The 18,567-nt window shown below is 37.1% G+C and overlaps 1 protein-coding gene across 9 annotated transcripts; it reads left to right on the forward strand.

The window, feature by feature from the left end:
- Positions 1-96: 96 nt before the first annotated feature.
- Positions 97-15,269, forward strand: LOC140970824 (uncharacterized). Of its 9 annotated transcripts, none has more exons than XM_073432756.1 (18): positions 97-337; positions 412-603; positions 965-1,083; positions 2,104-2,149; positions 3,656-3,728; positions 3,898-3,955; positions 4,811-4,906; positions 5,269-5,386; positions 5,455-5,721; positions 6,717-6,818; positions 6,966-7,320; positions 7,406-7,519; positions 8,098-8,726; positions 8,843-9,039; positions 9,313-9,535; positions 10,235-10,354; positions 10,866-11,639; positions 11,919-15,269. In XM_073432756.1, exons 2-18 carry the CDS (start codon positions 508-510, stop codon positions 14,991-14,993), a joined length of 6,462 nt encoding a protein of 2,153 aa, XP_073288857.1. In that variant the 5' UTR covers positions 97-337; positions 412-507; the 3' UTR covers positions 14,994-15,269. The 9 variants fall into 9 exon arrangements, with proteins under 9 accessions (XP_073288857.1, XP_073288858.1, XP_073288860.1 ...); XM_073432757.1 differs by having other exon boundaries at positions 435-603; XM_073432759.1 differs by having other exon boundaries at positions 448-603.
- Positions 15,270-18,567: the final 3,298 nt, after the last annotated feature.

Below are 18,567 nucleotides of genomic sequence, written 5' to 3' on the forward strand. Positions count from 1 at the left end.
TGTGTATGTAATTTCTATGAAAAATAATTATATAAACCACGATTTTTAAGCATTTACAATCTCTTAAATCACATAAAATTTAAATTAATAAGAAAAATTATGATACTGAACCGGCGAGACGCTGCTGAACCGTTGTTTGACCCGGATCTTTGATCGCCAAAACAGCACAACTAACCGGATGAAAACAAGAGAATCCAAAATGGAAGCCGGAATTTGCAAGATGTAACCTTAATAACAAGGCGAAGTAAATCTTCACTCCTAGTCTCGAAAGGTACATTCAAGGACCTCTGTTTCTTCAAAGGATTTGGTGTTTAGCCCTGTTCGAGTGATTTTGCTGGTAAGATGTATTGCGCGTTTGTTGAATTGAATTTTACTGTAAGAAGAAATTTTTTTTTGATGTTTTTCTGACAGTTTTTGGAATTTGGATCGATGAGGAACACATTTTAGGGTTGAGATGAAATTTTGAATTTTGTAATTCGGGAGTTTATAATTTGATTGGAGGGAGGCATGAAAGCCGGAAGTGCGGCAAAGTTGATTGTTGATGCGCTGCTGCAACGGTTCCTGCCTCTTGCCAGGCGTCGGATTGAAACTGCTCAAGTACAGGTAAGTCCCGTTGATTCCCCTTTTTTACCCTCTTTGCGTTGGCACTTGAAATGCAGTGAGCTCTTGCGCGTGCGTTTAGTGAAAATAAATTTTATTTCATTGTACATTGGAAACTAGAACAATTTGGTTGCCCTAAGGTAATTAAAGGTGCCCTTGTTAAGATGGATCTAAAAAGCGAAACCACAAAAGAACATGGAGTTAAAATTAAGGATTGAGCAAGCTAGAGCAGAAACTAAAAATAAAATAGCTAATGAAAGATCATTGGGTTGTTTAGGAGAGGATAATTTGGTTGCTAATGGAGTATTGCCTTATACATTTTACGTCAACTGCATCAAAACATTTTCTGCATGTCTAACTGCAGGATGGACAGTACCTTCGACCATCTGATCCAGCTTATGAGCAAGTACTTGATTCTTTAGCTATGGTGGCTCGGCACACACCTGTACCCTTATTGGAAGCTCTTTTACGTTGGAGAGAGAGGTTATCCACTTTCTGTGAATATATATAGTTTGACATGAATATCGTTATAAAACATCAATAATTTTCATATGGATTTATTATTATTCGTGACATTCATTCAGATGGTAAGAATATTATATCTGGGGATTATCTTCCATGGAAAGTACTTGTTTCGTGCATGGTAATGTCTACCTGGTGATCTACCTAATTGACTGAGTTTCAGACGTGCTTTTAAGTTTTCACTGTGAAAGATTGTGAAGATTTTAAATAATTAACTGCAACATTAGTAATTTTACTCAACACTAGAAATATTTTTGAGCATCAAAAGCACCAAAACTGAGAAGTGAGATGCACAGGCTTATCCTATATGCTTACCAAATGCAAAATAATCCATACTTTGAATTTTTTGTGGAGGCACGAACGAGGCCTTCCCTTCTTGATCAGTGCATTTTATTAAAGATAAAGAATCAATATATTTCCATATGATTTTTTGTCATGCTATTATAAGTAAATGTAATTACAGTTGAATATATGTTATGAATAAGGGGAGCAATCATACGTTCAGTCAATTCTGTTCACGGGGCCTCCATACCTTTTTTCCCTCACTGGATGACTGCTATACTAATGGAGGACCTCCCAGTTCTGTGGTTCTTTTAGTTCTTTAATAACGATTACTGAGACAAAATTTACTTTGAAATGCCATGAAACTGTAACCAACACTTTATCATAACTCATTCAGCTGTCATGAAAAAAAAAAATCATTTAGCTGTCGCAGATTATTAATCTCAGTCGTACCACTTTAGTACAAGATTACAAGAGCTAGGTAGAATCAAGTATTTGTGTCATTAATGTGGTGGTATAGAATCTCATGCATTGCAGATTAACAGAGGAAGCTTGTGATCATGTTATTACATTGAGATACTTGATTTACTCTGATCTTTTTTCCTTGCTAGATTAGATGATTTTCTAATTAATTTCGAAATACATTTTTTTGCATCATTCGAGTCATCTCATCTAATTATTTTTTAATGTGCTATGCAGTGAATCCCCCAAAGGTGCAAATGATGCTTCCACATTTCAGAGGAAGGTTTGATTATCCTCAATCTGATGAATCATTAACTGTAGCAGACTCTCATACCAGTGGCAGCATCCACCATCTTCCTCATTGTCTGAGAGAACATAAGTTGTGAAAATTTATTTCTTAGATGTTGAATATTAGAATTAGGGCCAGTCATCCTCCTCCCCTGAATTTTTTCTAATTTTATACTTCACATTCAAAATTCATAATTACCACCACATCCTTGAGGTCTAAAAAAGATTGCTTGTTTATTAAAAAATATGATGAATGGTGCAACATAACTATATTAGCCTTTATCCTTTAAAATTTGTTAAAGAATTTTATCCGCCCTGTCTAAGTTTTGGCGTAATCACAACTTCTCCGAAGCTTTCAATCCCATATCAATTTAGTTTTATTCATTTCCTTATACAAAAAAAGGTCCAAATAAGTTTTTATTAATAACATCATGATATGCGAGTTAACTCTGATTAAAACGTGGTTACAAGAACATAACCTCGCCCTTACAAAATCACCGTTGCCATGAACAGAGGATGCAAAAAAGAAAATGAAATTAAGAAGGGAAATGAGTTAATTTTCTTTATGAAAATTAATTTCTTACAGAAATTTTGATTTTTTGACTACATTTCTATATTCACAACTGCATTTTTTTTATTTTTTTTATTTTCAATTTCATTTTACTCGTTTTTTTATCTTCTCGCGGTGGTGGTGACCTTTGGGTTGGTGAGTTGGTGGAGGAATGCTTTTTTTATTTAGTCTTAAAATTGCAATAGTTTGGATTTAACGAGGATAACATATGAAATGATTTGTTTTAACTTTTAAGGGTGAATTGGTATGAAAAGAGAGAAAAAGCTAATTATGTATGAAGATAATTTACAGGGTATTTGAGGAAATAAGAGTCACTTACCTTTTTAGTATTTTAGTATTCTAAAAATATTTTGTTTGGCTAAAGTAGTCGTATTTCGTGTTCCAATGGTTTTTATCGCAAATAAGCAGTTGTAGAGGTTAAATAATCATGGTGCAACTATCTTGGAGCTCTTTAAATGCGGTTAGGCAAACACAAAAGTTTGTGAACTTAGGGAAAGGTGGTTATAATTATGATTTTCAAAGAACCTCAAGGGAGAAGGGTGTAATTTATCTTACAATTGTTAGATATACCGACTATCGAGCACAGTTGTTGCCGCTATATTTCACATGACCTGGAGCTTGTTAACCATTACATTTGTTGAGTTATTTTTCTGTTTATCATAACCCCTTCCACGGTTGGCATAGACCTTTGCGGTCATTTTTTTTCCGCCTATGTTTTCTGTCACTCTTATGGTTTTCTATTTTTATTAGAATACTGTCGAAAGGAAATGGAAAATGGAAGGTTGTTTCAGGAAATGAATATGAGTTTGTCAAAGGGCATAAAAATAAAGGAAATCAATTGACAGCATTTTGTAATACATCTTATATATTTCGTACAACATACAACATATATTTTTGGCTTGTACTTCATTGCAATATTATGTTGTCCAGCTTGCAGTGGAGTGCATTTTTTGTTCAGCTTGTATTCGCTTTGTTGAATGCTGCCCTCAAGAAGGACTTACAGGTCTATACGTGCTCTTAAGGTTTTTATTTGGTCTGTTTGGCCCCTTAACCAGCGTAATGGAAATTGGTTCACATTTACTTGTTTTCTTGTCTGGACAGTTGGCCTCATACCTTTCCTCTGACTGGGGTTTCCTTCCCACTTCTTCTTAACCTGTTTTCTCTACTGGCAGAAAAACTATGGATTGGTCTTGAAAATTTTATCTTTGACTGGCTAATCAATGCCGACAGGTAACGATCAGAAAACTGAATTTATGTAACAATTCATGTCCTGATGGAAAACTGCAATCAGTGCATATGTTTTCCCCATGATGTACTTGTAACTTCATGTATGTGTCTTCTCTGGCTGAGATGAAAAATTGAGTATCTTGTGCGGTGAATTCAAAATTTTCCTGTTTGCCAAAATATCTTACTTGCATGCCAAACAAATTCCTTATAGAATAGTGTGAACAAAAAATATAAAAATATTGTGGGGATGAAATGATTTGTAAGTGTTGTCATGATCGTGGAGGATTCACTCGATTAAGGACTGTATGCATCTCCCAGGGTCACCTGAAATTCCAGTGGTACATTCAGAAATTGAGTCATTAAATTTTCTCATCTCATGAAAAGATTTTGACAGTGATGTGCCTAGGTGGTGTTTTTCCTCTAAAGAAGATCAAATGATATTTTAACCTTGATGGTTTCTTGAGAGAGTTCTATTTTAACTCCTGATTAAAGTGAATTATTCCATTAAATATTTCTAGAGCTCCAAGAGGTTTTCTAATCACGCCCGTAACACAATGGTTATAGTTCTTATCATCCAAGAAATTAAAAAATTCAGAAAATTTTGATTGTTTGATTACATGAGTACTCTGCGCAATATATTGTGGCAAAAAACACGGACCAAACATACATCATCTTTCATCAAGAAGCTTCTGGTGTTTTTAATATGTAGGTTTGATGTGAGGGAAGTTACCTGAATAAAAATTTAGTCTTGCCTTTACTTTCTATAAATATAAGTCACAAAAAGAAACTTGTGATGCAGGTTGTTCTATTGACCTTGATCCTTATATATATCCTGAGGTAGGTCTGATTTAATTGCAGGGTTGTTAGCCAAGTCGAATATCCTTCATTGGTTGATTTAAGGGGGCTTCTTCTTGATCTAGTGGCGCAACTCCTTGGCGCTTTATCGTGGATCAGGTATTTGTATGGAAGCTTGTGGCTCTTTTGTGCACAACAAAACCTGCCTTTTCTTTGATCGACTTAAATTCTAAATCGGATCAATATCTCTTTTCAGAAGCCAAACACTTCGTATTAAATCAAAATTTAAAGATATTTTAAGTCTTGGAAGATAAGGTAGTGACATAATGAATCTGTGGCTCTCGAAAGACTTAACTGTTTCATCTTGGGAATGCAAAAGTTAAAACATATTTATAAAAATATCGTCAACCTACTTCAGCTGCTTCTCTGGAAGTTTTTGTGATTGTGTGACAAGCAAATTCTTTTAGAGGCATGCAATTCGATCTAATAAATCTTATGCTCTGATCATTTTGACTAAACAGATTTAGCTCTGTGACTGAGCGCTTCTTCATGGAGCTCAATACTCGCCGAATTGATACCAGTATTTCGCGAAGTGAAACACTTAGCATTATCAACGGGATGCGCTACCTTAAGCTTGGGGTAAGGGTAAATTCAGTTTGAGGTAAATTAATGTGGTAGCATTTCCCTGATGAGAAGGTGAATTTCAGGTCAAAACGGAGGGCGGTTTAAATGCATCAGCTTCCTTTGTTGCTAAAGCAAATCCGTTAAATCGTACTCCTCACAAAAGAAAAAGTGAACTTTACCATGCGATATGCAACATGCTTTCAAACATTCTAGCACCACTTGCTGATGGTGGAAAAGGTCAATGGCCTCCTTCTGGTGTTGATCCTGCACTCACCTTATGGTATGAAGCTGTTGCACGAATACGGAGCCAGCTCATGCACTGGATGGACAAACAAAGCAAACATATAACTGTAAGTTCTTCTTTTGTGTTGGGAGTGGGATGATATTTGGTGGGCAATTTCTTTCACTCAACTTCTTCTTTTCTATTCATTTCCTAAAATCCATATTACATCCAGGAAGATAATAAAGTTCTTCAGGATTCAGCAGACTTGTGAATTTATTTAATTGCCCAAAACTGCAATAATTGATGGATATGGTGATACCAGTACAATTTTTTTTAATGTAACTTAAAATATTAAGTATATTTCTATGGCATGAAACTTGCTTACTGTTTGTCAGATATGTCGCAATAACTTTCTTTTTTGACTCATTTAGTCAGTTGTCATTTCTTAAGAATCGGAGATCACAAGTATTTGGTGATGCCATGGACAAAGTTATACAAATATTTCGAAGGAACACCTTTTGTTTCAATGCTAATAGAGTGGCAACGTATTTTGGCTTAAGTCAAGAGATGCATACTTTGGTCTATATCATGCTTAGGAACTAAAGCAGTGGAATTTTGAAATTTTGTTTCTTAATACGAAAAATCCACTCTATATCATGCTTAGGAACTAAAGCAGTGGAATTGTGAAATTTTGTTTCTTAATTTGAAAAATCCAGCTGTGGATTTTCTCCATAGAAGTTCTTGTTGTGCAAATCAAGTGGTACGTGATTTGCATATCACCTGAATAATCTTGTGTATTGATTGCATTTTACCACCCAGCTCTAAATGAATGCTCTTCTTTCCGTTTTAGACGCTTGCAACATTCCTTTCCCTATTCCTTTTTGTTCTGAAGGTGATAACTCTGAAGTACTACTTCGGAAGGTAAAAATGTAATGACATCGTGCGGATTACTCATCCGCTTGCTTTGTAAAACTTCTATTATTAATAATATCTAGTTTCTTATCAAAAAAAAAAAAAGATTTCTATGTTGGCCTCGTTTATATTAAGATTTAAGGCATTCAAGATCTGATTGGCATTCTTGTGTTTACATATGAATGTTATGATCAATTCTTTCTTTTCTAGGTTGGTTATCCGTTGGTGACTCTTCTCCTGTGCCTTGGCGATCCTATTATTTTTCTCAGTAATTTTGGTCCTCACATGGAACAATTATACAAGCATCTTAGGGTAAGTTGGTGCAGTTACCTATTTCCCTCTATGCTTCTTTTATCTAGTGTTATCATGCTATAATTTAACATTTTCTGCCAATAAATATTTCTTCCACGCATTCGATTATAAATCCCCTCTGAGGTTTAATTTTGATCACCTTTTCAGGATAAGAACCACCGCTTTATGGCCTTAGATTGTCTACATCGTGTTATGAGATTTTACTTGAGTGTCCACGGTGATGCTCAACCTCCAAATCGTGTTTGGGATTACCTAGATAGCGTCACCTCACAACTTCTAACTATTCTCAGGAAAGGAATGCTCAGTCAGGATGTCCAACACGACAAACTAGTGGAATTCTGTGTAACTATAGCTGAACATAATCTTGATTTTGCTATGAATCATATGATTCTAGAATTGCTCAAGCAAGATAGTCCGGAAGCTAAAGTTATCGGCCTTCGAGCTTTGCTTGCCATTGTTATGTCTCCAACAAGTCAGCATGTTGGCTTGGAAATTCTTCATGGTACTTGTGCTTATTCTAGCTCAAACTCTGTTTTGTTTCGAACGTATAGAATTCCTGGTTTATCAAATTTGTGATACGTTGACAGTTCATAATGTTGGTCATTACATACCGAAAGTCAAAGCGTCAATCGAAGCTATTCTGAGGTCTAGCAATAGAACTTACAGTCAGGCTCTTCTTACTTCTTCAAAGACCACTATCGGTAATGTTTTGCTAATTTTGCGAATTTTTTACATTCTACATATGAATACACATTTTGAAGTTTGTCTCTGAATGTTAGTTAAATTATGTGGCTTGCGCTTTCCCGAAATCATGAAAATAAACCCATTTCATGGTTATTTTACCAGTTACAACCAGTTTTTCTTAGGAACACTAAACTTCACTTATTTCTGACCTAGATTCTTTCCACAATCACAATTCACGCTTTCGCCACCCGTCCCCATTTTATGTTGCCAGCAACACTGCTGCAGTCACTTTTGGTACCCGGTTTTTAGAAGCAAGCTATTTTGAGCCTTGGACTACCAAAAACCACTAGCAGTCACAACCATCTAATTGTTAGCATGTCGTCTGCAATCTTCAGGAACACTCTGATCCCAAGCTTCTGTGCAATCCTGGGCACCAGTAAATTGTCCAATTACCAATCAATCTTACATCTTCCACCACAAAAGCACAAACAATTCACACCCACATGCACTTGTGTGAGGGTGTGTGCGAGTTTATTATTGCCTCATGTTGTATAATTTGCTTAATGTTCTGCACAACTGAAATATAGTTTTCCAGATGCCATTACAAGAGAAAAGTCTCAAGGGTATCTTTTCCGGTCGGTGCTAAAGTGCATACCGTATCTGATCGAAGAAGTTGGCCGCAATGATAAAATCACCGAAATCATTCCACAACATGGCATCAGTATAGATCCCGGTGTTCGTGAAGAAGCTGTGCAGGTTTTAAATCGGATCGTGAGATATCTTCCCCATCGTCGCTTTGCAGTTATGAGAGGGATGTCAAACTTTATCCTGCGTCTTCCTGATGAGTTCCCTCTCCTCATTCAAACATCATTGGGACGCCTACTTGAACTAATGCGCTTCTGGAGAGCTTGTCTATCTGATGATAAGTCAGATCACGATTCTACTGAGTTAAAACGTGTCCAGAGAAATGATGGATTCAAGAGGTCCTCATTTCATCAGTCCCGAGAGGCAATTGAGTTTTGTGCTTCAGAGATTGATGCAGTTGGTCTTGTATTCCTTAGTTCTGTTGATAGTCAAATCAGGCACACTGCCTTGGAGTTGCTGCGATGTGTGCGTGCATTGTGGAATGATATAAGAGAGCTTTCATTGTATGAACGACCAGATCATAACACAAAATTTGAAGCCGAACCAATATTCATGATTGATGTCCTTGAAGAGAATGGGGTGGGCAACACTTACTTACTCCATTAAGATTTTTTTTATTGATTTGACTTCGATGTCATGCCTATCCGCTCTGCTTGTAGATACCAGGATTTAAATATCTAGTTGATTTTTTACAGGATGATATCGTCCAGGGCTGTTATTGGGATTTTGGGCGTCCTTTCGATTTGCGACGAGAGTCAGATTCTGTACCTCCAGATGTGACTCTTCAGTCTATACTTTTTGAGAGTCCTGATAAGAATAGATGGGCTCGATGTCTTAGTGAGATCGTCAAATATGCTGTAGAACTATGTCCTAGCTCAATTCAGGAAGCAAAGTAAAAATCTCCATATGCTTTTACCTCTTATTTTGGTGTCACATTATCAATTTTACCAGGGAGCAGCAAACCTAATGGTGACAATATCTATTGATTAACTTGAGTTTCAACTGATACTTGCAATACTTGAATTTGGAATTATGATAATATTTGGGAAGAATCAAATATTGTCAATAACTTGCTGTCTTCATTTTTCAGATTCTCAGTCTTTATTAGAACTTCATTAATTTAAACTCTTGAAAATCAAGGAGGTTCAATAACATTCTTATGCAGGTTAGAGGTTATTCAACGCCTTGCGCACATCACACCAGCTGAATTGGGTGGAAAGGCTCATCAGTCACAGGACACGGACAACAAGCTGGATCAATGGCTCATGTATTCAGTGTTTGCATGCTCATGCCCAATTGCTAATCAAGAAAATGGTGGTTCAGCAGCAACAAAAGAAATGTTCCATCTGATTTTTCCTTCCCTCAAATCTGTTTCTGAAGCACATGTAGTGAGTGTTTGCTGCACACTTCCAATTAGACAAACTTAGCTGGCATATAAGTGGATAGGTTGCATTCTAATTCTAATTTTTAGAGCTTTGTTCTTAAGATGAGCCATGAGGAAAAGCCATCAATTTATTATACAGTAAAAGAAATCTGATTTTATGACAAAATCTGATTATAATTGGTTCTTGATGTGCTAATTCCAATGTCGCATTTGATACAATTCATTAAAAGGAAAATCAGATGAAGATATTGGATTCCAAATCTTACCTCTAAAAGTGTATTATTGGACTCACTTTAGAGTTACATCAAAGTATTTCTTCACTGGTGATGAAGTCCGATATTAGGTGGATTTATGTGCAAGTACCCTGATAAATCATTTGATTGCTGGCGCTAACTAGTCTGAGTAGAAAAAAAATACAAATATTGCACTTTTGGGACGATAAATTTGAGCATTTCACTGCGTGCTGCATTTTGTTTCCTGGCTTGGGATGTTCCACTGGTAAAAGTTTGAAACACATGACTATGATGATCTATAATACCTGTATTAGAACTCTAGAAAGTGGTTCATGGACATTTGCATTTTTGTGCCTAAAATGACATGGCGTAAGCCCCCTCTATATGTTGATTCAACCACCCAACATATATGGTAATCAGATCTATATGTTTAGCATACACAATTCATTTTTACCTTGTTTTTTCTTCAGCATGCAGCCACCATGTCGTTAGGACACTCTCATCTGGAATTGTGCGAAGTGATGTTCAATGAGCTTTCTTCTTTTATAGAGGAGGTTTCTCTGGAAACTGAGGGAAAACCAAAGTGGAAGGTATTCTTCTGAATGAAATGCTGTGTACTATTATTTTTTAGACTCTCTATCTCCCATTTGTTTCTTTTTACCTCTTTTGCTTTCCCTACCTTATAGTTGACACTTTCTGTTGATTTCTTTTTCTTTGTGTCCCTTGGCAAGTCTTTCCTTGGTTCCCTCACTTTTTGTTCTTCTGGAGGAAATCACATTTATTTAAGTGAGTCCAAATATTTTCGAGTTCTTGATTATTTATTAATTAGCGGATACTCATTGATGTATACATTATTCAAAGTTTGTTCTACAAAGTTTTGAAAACATAGCTGTGATGTTCCAGTGGTGAAGGTCAATTTGAAGGGTGTGTGCAGACAGACTGCCAGGATTTGAGAAATCTTATCAAGTTTCACTGAACTAAGAGCGAACTTATTATGAACTGAATTCTACATAGACATCATTTTATTCTCGTGATATGTGGTGAAGTTGATTTTTGTTTGTGTTAGTGCACTGAGAAAAAATGTCACTGGACCTTATGCAGAGTCAAAAGTCTCGCCGTGAGGAGCTTCGCATCCACATTGCAAATATCTATCGAATGGTTGCAGAAAAGATATGGCCAGGCATGCTAGGTAACAAACCGGTTTTTCGCGTCCATTATTTGAAGTTCATTGAAGAAACAACTAGACAGATATTAACAGCACCTGCGGAGAGTTTTCAAGAGATGCAACTTCTTCGATATGCACTTGCTTCTGTTCTAAGATCTCTGGCTCCGGAATTTGTTGATTCTAAATCTGAGAAATTCGATATTAGAACTAGAAAGAAACTTTTTGATCTACTCCTTTCTTGGGGAGATGACACAGGTGGTACATGGAATCAGGATGGTGTTATTGACTATCGACGTGAAGTTGAACGGTACAAGTCTAGTCAGCATTCACGGTCGAAAGATTCTATTGATAAAATTTCATTTGATAAAGAATTGAGTGAACAGGTCGAAGCAATACAATGGGCCTCTATGAATGCCATGGCGTCCCTCCTATATGGGACTTGTTTTGATGACAATGCAAGAAAGATGAGTGGCCGGGTGATTTCTTGGATAAACAGCCTGTTTATTGAGCCAACGCCGAGGGCACCATTTGGTTATTCACCAGCTGATCCAAGAACCCCCGCTTACTCTAAATACACTGGAGATGGTGGGCGAGGAGCAGCTGGCCGTGATAAATACAGAGGCGGACATCATCGAGTTTCTCTGGCAAAACTGGCTCTGAAGAATCTCCTACTCACAAATTTGGATCTATTTCCAGCTTGTATTGATCAGGTACTCATGGAGTTCTTCCAAGACAGTTTGTATGTTGGCTAAGGCATCATCTATGCGAGTGCTGGTTTCAATTTCAAATTAATCACGGAAGGGTAGGGGTAGGGGGGGTTCGAGGTAGTGTTCTTTTTGCTTCTTCATGTTGGTCGTCCACATATCCTATTTGCAGCTTTCCTATAATACTTTGATAGCCATTATTTTGATATGGATTAATTTTACAGCCTTTTTGTCCAAGTTCTTGTATTGATTATTTTTGTGCTTGAAACTCTGATACTACTGCAGTGCTACTACTCTGATGCTGCTATAGCTGATGGCTACTTCAGTGTGCTGGCTGAGGTCTACATGCGTCAAGAGATACCAAAATGTGAGATTCAGAGACTATTGAGCCTAATTCTTTACAAAGTGGTAGATCCTTCGAGGCAAATCCGTGACGATGCTCTACAAATGCTGGAGACACTCTCTGTCCGTGAATGGGCTGAGGATGGTGCTGAGTGCTTGGGAAGCTATCAAGCTGCCGTTGTTGGCAACCTTCCCGACTCATATCAACAATTCCAATACAAACTCTCTTGCAAACTTGGTAAAGATCATCCAAAGTTGAGCCAACTTCTTTGTGAGGAGATCATGCAGAGGCAACTTGATGCAGTGGATATAATTGCACAACATCAAGTTCTAACCTGCATGGCCCCGTGGATTGAGAATCTCAATTTTTGGAAACTTAAGGATTCAGGATGGAGTGAAAGATTATTGAAAAGCCTTTATTATGTGACCTGGCGGCATGGGGATCAGTTTCCTGATGAAATTGAAAATTTATGGCGTACAATAGCTAGCAAGCCGAGGAATATAAGTCCAGTCCTTGATTTCTTAATCACCAAAGGTATGGAGGATTGCGATTCAAATGCATCTGCAGAAATAAGTGGAGCCTTTGCCACATACTTCTCCGTTGCCAAGAGGGTAAGTTTATATTTAGCGCGAATCTGTCCACAACGGACAATTGACCACTTGGTTTACCAATTGGCTCAAAGAATGCTCGAGGATACTGTGGAGCCATTACGGCCTAGAGCAAATAAGGGTGATGCTGGTGGAAATGTTGTCTTGGAATTTTCTCATGCACCTGCTGTGGCTCAAATCACCACTGTTGTTGACAGCCAGCCTCACATGTCACCTTTACTTGTCCGGGGTTCTCTTGATGGACCATTGAGAAACACCAGTGGAAGCTTGAGCTGGAGAACTGCCGCTGTTGGTGGAAGAAGTGCTTCTGGCCCATTGAGTCCTATGCCTCCTGAGCTGAATATTGTTCCTCTAACTGCTGGTCGATCTCGGCAACTACTACCATCATTAGTTAACATGTCAGGGCCACTAATGGGGGTGCGAAGCTCAACCGGAAGCTTGCGAAGTCGCCATGTATCTCGAGACAGTGGAGATTACCTCGTCGACACTCCAAATTCTGGGGAAGATGGATTGCACTCTGGTGTTGGCACTCACGGTGTGAATGCTAAAGCACTTCAGTCAGCTTTGCAAGGCCATCAGCAACACTCATTGACACACGCCGACATTGCATTGATTCTACTAGCTGAAATTGCATACGAGAATGATGAAGATTTTAGGGAGCATTTGCCGCTTCTGTTTCATGTAACATTTGTCTCAATGGACAGTTCAGAGGATATTGTGTTGGAGCATTGTCAACACCTACTTGTTAATTTGCTTTATTCCCTTGCTGGCCGGCACTTGGAGCTGTATGATGTTGAGAATAGTGATGGAGAAAACAGGCAGCAAGTTGTGAGCCTAATTAAATATGTCCAATCAAAGAGAGGTAGCATGATGTGGGAAAACGAAGACCCCACAGTTGTCAGGATAGAGCTTCCAAGTGCAGCACTTTTGTCTGCTCTTGTGCAAAGCATGGTTGACGCAATTTTTTTCCAAGGAGATCTTAGAGAAACTTGGGGGGCAGAGGCACTAAAATGGGCAATGGAATGTACTTCGAGACACCTTGCTTGCCGATCACACCAAATTTATCGTGCCCTCAGACCGCGTGTCACAAATGATGCTTGTGTATCTCTTCTTCGCTGCCTTCATAGGTGCCTGGGCAATCCAGTGCCATCAGTTTTGGGTTTTATAATGGAAATTTTATTGACTTTGCAGGTTATGGTGGAAAATATGGAACCTGAAAAGGTCATACTCTATCCCCAGCTTTTCTGGGGATGTGTTGCCATGATGCACACAGACTTTATTCACGTGTACTGCCTGGTGCTTGAACTTTTCTCACGAGCAATTGACCGCCTATCTTTCCGGGACACCACAACAGAAAATGTGCTGCTTTCCAGTGTGCCCCATGATGAGCTTGACACAAATGCATCAGATAGTTCTGAATTTCAGCACACTGTGTCTAGAAATACCTCTGAAATATCTCCATCAAGTGGAAAAGTGCCAGCATTTGAAGGAGTACAACCACTTGTGCTTAAAGGACTGACGTCCTCAGTTAGTCATGGTGTTTCCATTAAGGTTCTCTCTCAAATCACTGTCCCCTCTTGTGATTCGATTTTTGGTGATGCAGAAACACGCCTCTTGATGCACATCACAGGCTTGCTTCCATGGCTTTGCTTACAGCTCAGCCAGGATGCAGTGGTGGGACCTGCTTCGCCTCTGCGACAGCAATACCAAAAGGCTTGTTCTGTTGCAACTAATATTGCGATATGGTGTCATGCAAAATCAATGGATGAGTTAGCAACTGTCTTTATGGCTTACGCCTCTGGCGAGATCAGAGGGATAGAGAATCTTCTGGCTTGCGTCTCACCATTGTTGTGCAACGGGTGGTTCCCCAAGCACTCTGCTCTGGCTTTTGGTCACCTGCTGCGGCTTCTGGAGAAAGGGCCAGTTGAATATCAGCGTGTCGTACTTCTTATGCTGAAGGCCTTACTTCAGCACACTCCTGTGGATGCAGCTCAGAGTCCTCAAATGTATGCGATTGTTTCCCAACTTGTGGAGAGTACCTTATGCTGGGAGGCACTAAGCGTGCTAGAAGCACTCTTACAGAGCTGCAGCTCTTTGCCCGGGTCCCATCCGCAAGATCCGGGTTCTTTTGAGAATGGATTTGGTGCGATGGATGAGAAGATACTTGTGCCTCAAACCTCGTTTAAAGCTCGAAGTGGGCCTTTGCAGTTTTCAACTGCTCTGGGATTTGGGGCAGGCTTCACACCACAGGGGCAAGCTAATGCTGCTGAATCCGGTATATCTCCAAAAGAGTTGGCGCTGCAGAATACACATGCGATGCTGGGCAGGGTTCTAGACAACTGTGCGCTCGGGAGACGGAGAGACTATAGAAGGTTAGTTCCTTTTGTGACCACCATTGGAAACCAATAAGTCCATGGGTATTCCTCTCGCTTCTGGATGTGTTTTAAGATTGTGGGCCGGAAATTAGAGGGCTGGTGAATGTAAATAAGATTTTCCTTTGATGTAGTATTGTTTTAAGTTGTGTGTTGTTTTGGTTGTTTTTCGTTTGTTCTTTTCTACCATGTCTTTGCAAAACCATCAACTTTGTATGTAGTTTACTCGTGTGCCAACACATTGTGTAATGTAACATTCAGCTGGTTGGAACTTGGAATGAACTGTATATATTTATTTTCACTATTATATTAAGTTAGACATTCTATATTTAAATTGTTCTGTGAAGTTTGTGTTGTCAAAAGTAGTTGCACAATTCTGAATTTGTAGGAATCTCAGGTTGCATTTGGGAAGAGGGCTTTGGAAAGAAAGAATTTCAAAATATTCAAACAAATCTACACAAGAAGTTTGATTAATTCCTAAATCTATGGATATGAAATCCCTTGCCTATTTATTATTATTATTAGTTATTTTTTAATCACAATGATAGATTTTAAATGCCTAATAGAGTCATTTGAAATCTAAATTCATAATTTCAGATCAGGTCATTCGATTCAAATGGGGAATCAGGTAGTCTACACTCATAAAACACATCATTATTTTATGTTGTGTGGGTGATTGTGGTCGGTCACTGGCTTCGTTATCAGGAAATAAAATAATAATTGGATGTGTTTTTGTTCGATAGGTAAATTTATTTTATAGAATCACTTGGTAAGTTTTTCATGTATATTAGTTGTTAACACGTAAAAAAAAAAAATGTGACCTTTATCTCCTCACTAACTAATATGAAGTGTATTCATTTATGTGGGATGTTCTTGTTTTGCTTTGTACACAATTCTTTTTCTTTTTCTTTTTTTGGGTTATTTTTTTTTAAGAGTACAAAATTCCCTTTTAACATAAATTTATATTTTTTCCTCGTATTATTTGTTATTGCTTCAATCATTATGGTATTGAAACATATATCCATTTTGACTTTTTCCAAACTAATAGTAGGCGAAATTATTATAAATTCATGATAAACATGAAGATGACAGAAAATAGGTGTATAGCATAACATATACAACCAAAATGTCTTGGTAAATCAATTTGTAACGACTTCAAACATTAATCGTAGACCTCTAACATCCCGAGCTCTTTTGATTATTAATTATAAATCCCGATACTTTTCCTATTAGCCAGTTCTTATGAAAAATACTTAATGTTGTAATGATCTAATTATTCTTGAAAATATTTCAAAATGATTAAGAAGTTTTTGATATTTAAATTTGATCTAAAAAAACAAACAATGCACCACAAGATTTATTATGTTCACGCTAGAGGGTGCATATCGATCTTAAATTTCACCTCCTGTGATTTTGGCTTCATTCACATCTTTCAATTTTGGTCATCATGTTCTCCAGAACACTCAGATCCCACAACTTCCGTCATTTAAATTTTTTTTTTTTTTTTTTATCACCATCGATCTCGCAAAAGAATACAATATTTTTGTATGTTTATACAACTTGGCCACTTGAGAAAAGGATAGAGTAGATGATATGTGTATATAGGACGACCACATAATAATTTTTTTAAATGAAAGTTAACTTTGATATGTTTATCTTAAATTGAAAAAAAAACGTCAATTTATTAAATTTTCTATGTTTCATTACCAATAAGCGAGTGTCATTTTATCCATGCTCACATAAGTGTGTACATTAGGTGTACAACATAGCAAAACTATATATATAACTTGTGAGACGATCTCACGAATCTTTATCCGTTTTGTTTGTATTTACAATAATAAATAATATTTTTGACATAAANTCCACCTCTGAACCAACCAACAAACTAGGCTCAACGCTCACCACCACCACTCGCTGTCTGCAGGGAGTTAATTCCATCACATCAATCTATATTCCTTTCAAGAAAAACAAAAGTATTTACCATCAAATTTTTACTTATCTAGCTTACCAAATTAAAGAAAATAAATAAATAAATAAATATATCCCATAAATCGATGACACGTAACCTAAACCAACAGTATCCGACGAGTACTGATTACTGAATGATGACACTTTGCAATAAAAAAATGGAAACAAGAAAAGTAAAAAACATCATGTCACCAAAATGTTTTGTTAACATCAATTTTAGTGAAGAAAAAGCAGCGCCAATTTCCTTCGACTAACCAAACACCTTTTATATCCACCTTCTTTTCTTAGTGGGTCAACAATTTCATTTAATAATTTATAAAAAGATTAACGTAAAGCACACTCGTGATAATTCCAAATAATTGTAGTTCTATATAATGAGAATGGGCGATTTGAATGCATGACAAATAAAAAAAATGAAACATTAATTAAACTTTTTAAAGATCTGTTTAAATTTAATTCGGATGCTTTTTAGTTTCAGGGTCGAGGAGAAGTGTACATACTTATATTGATTTCGCCATATTTGCACATTGGACAATATATAATAACATTGCAGTACCAAAGAGAGAAATGCCTACGACACAAAGAAAACAGCAGGGAACTGTAATTTTGGTCTATTTCTTTGTAAATTTGGTCATTTATATTGTTCAATTTTAGTATTAGTCTTATATGTTTCATATTTTGATAATTTTAATCATTTTTCATGGCACTGTACATATCAACATCATATAAGAGTCAAGTAAATGTCATATCAACGTCACGTCGAAAAAAACTAAAATTTTCAATACAAAACACAACATACCAAAATGAAATTTAACAAAGACAAATATATATATATATATAATAAACTTTGCAGTTTTTCCTAATTAATAATTCATAAACTAAATGACAATGATGATGATGATGATTATTAAATTTATATCGTTATAATGTTATTGGGTTTATTTTATTAATTTTTTTTTCCTTGTGTTCCTAGCTAGTTGGATATTTTGCCTTAATTTCAAGTGGAAGCAGAAAGTCAGGAGATGAATGATTGAAAGTGTAGTGAATTAAACTTATCCAGTCTTAACCAATCCCTCTTGACCCAATTAAAAAACATATATTGTAATTTGTAATCCACGGGGAAATAAGGCATTATATTTAACCCTGCGAGTTCTCAAACAAAAGAAATTAATTGGTGCGTGAGGAAATTAATTAAATCATGTCTTAGAGAAAAGGAAAAAAATTGTGTTGGCTGCAGCTAGCCGGTTACTTGAGTGGGGTGCATGCATGGATACTTGTTTAAAGCAACAACTGTTATTAATCAAGCCAGATCGAATCGAAACGTATTTTCTTGAAAGCTCCATTGTATCATACACAATCTTCATTGTCGTCATGTATCCGGCTCGATCTATCGTGTGCCGACAGACCTGAAAATATAGGACCGGCGGGATACCCGTGCGCGCGCGGGGTAGTAGTGATGCGAGCTAGGTCCCTTACAGCTAGCTAGCGCCTGATTCAAGAAAAAATAATGCTTTGTGTGAAGCTTTGAAAAGGGGGAGTGCAAAGGTTAAATCCAATACCCTCGCCGTTGGTTTAGGGTCATGTCCCTATTTATGCATGCTCCTTCTCATGATTAACAATCCAAAAACTTGTCCCTATATATA

The sequence above is a fragment of the Primulina huaijiensis genome, chromosome 2 (assembly GCF_012295235.1).
Source record: "Primulina huaijiensis isolate GDHJ02 chromosome 2, ASM1229523v2, whole genome shotgun sequence".
Taxonomy (NCBI): Eukaryota; Viridiplantae; Streptophyta; class Magnoliopsida; order Lamiales; family Gesneriaceae; genus Primulina; species Primulina huaijiensis.

Coding starts and splice junctions, on each gene's coding strand:
- LOC140970824 (XM_073432756.1), top strand. CDS start 508: ATGAAAGCCGGAAGTGCGGCAAAGTTGATTGTTGATGCGCTGCTGCAA. Junction 8,727..8,842: donor ATGTCCTTGAAGAGAATGGG/GTGGGCAACACT, acceptor GATTTTTTACAG/GATGATATCGTCCAGGGCTG. Junction 9,536..10,234: donor CTGTTTCTGAAGCACATGTA/GTGAGTGTTTGC, acceptor TTTTTTCTTCAG/CATGCAGCCACCATGTCGTT.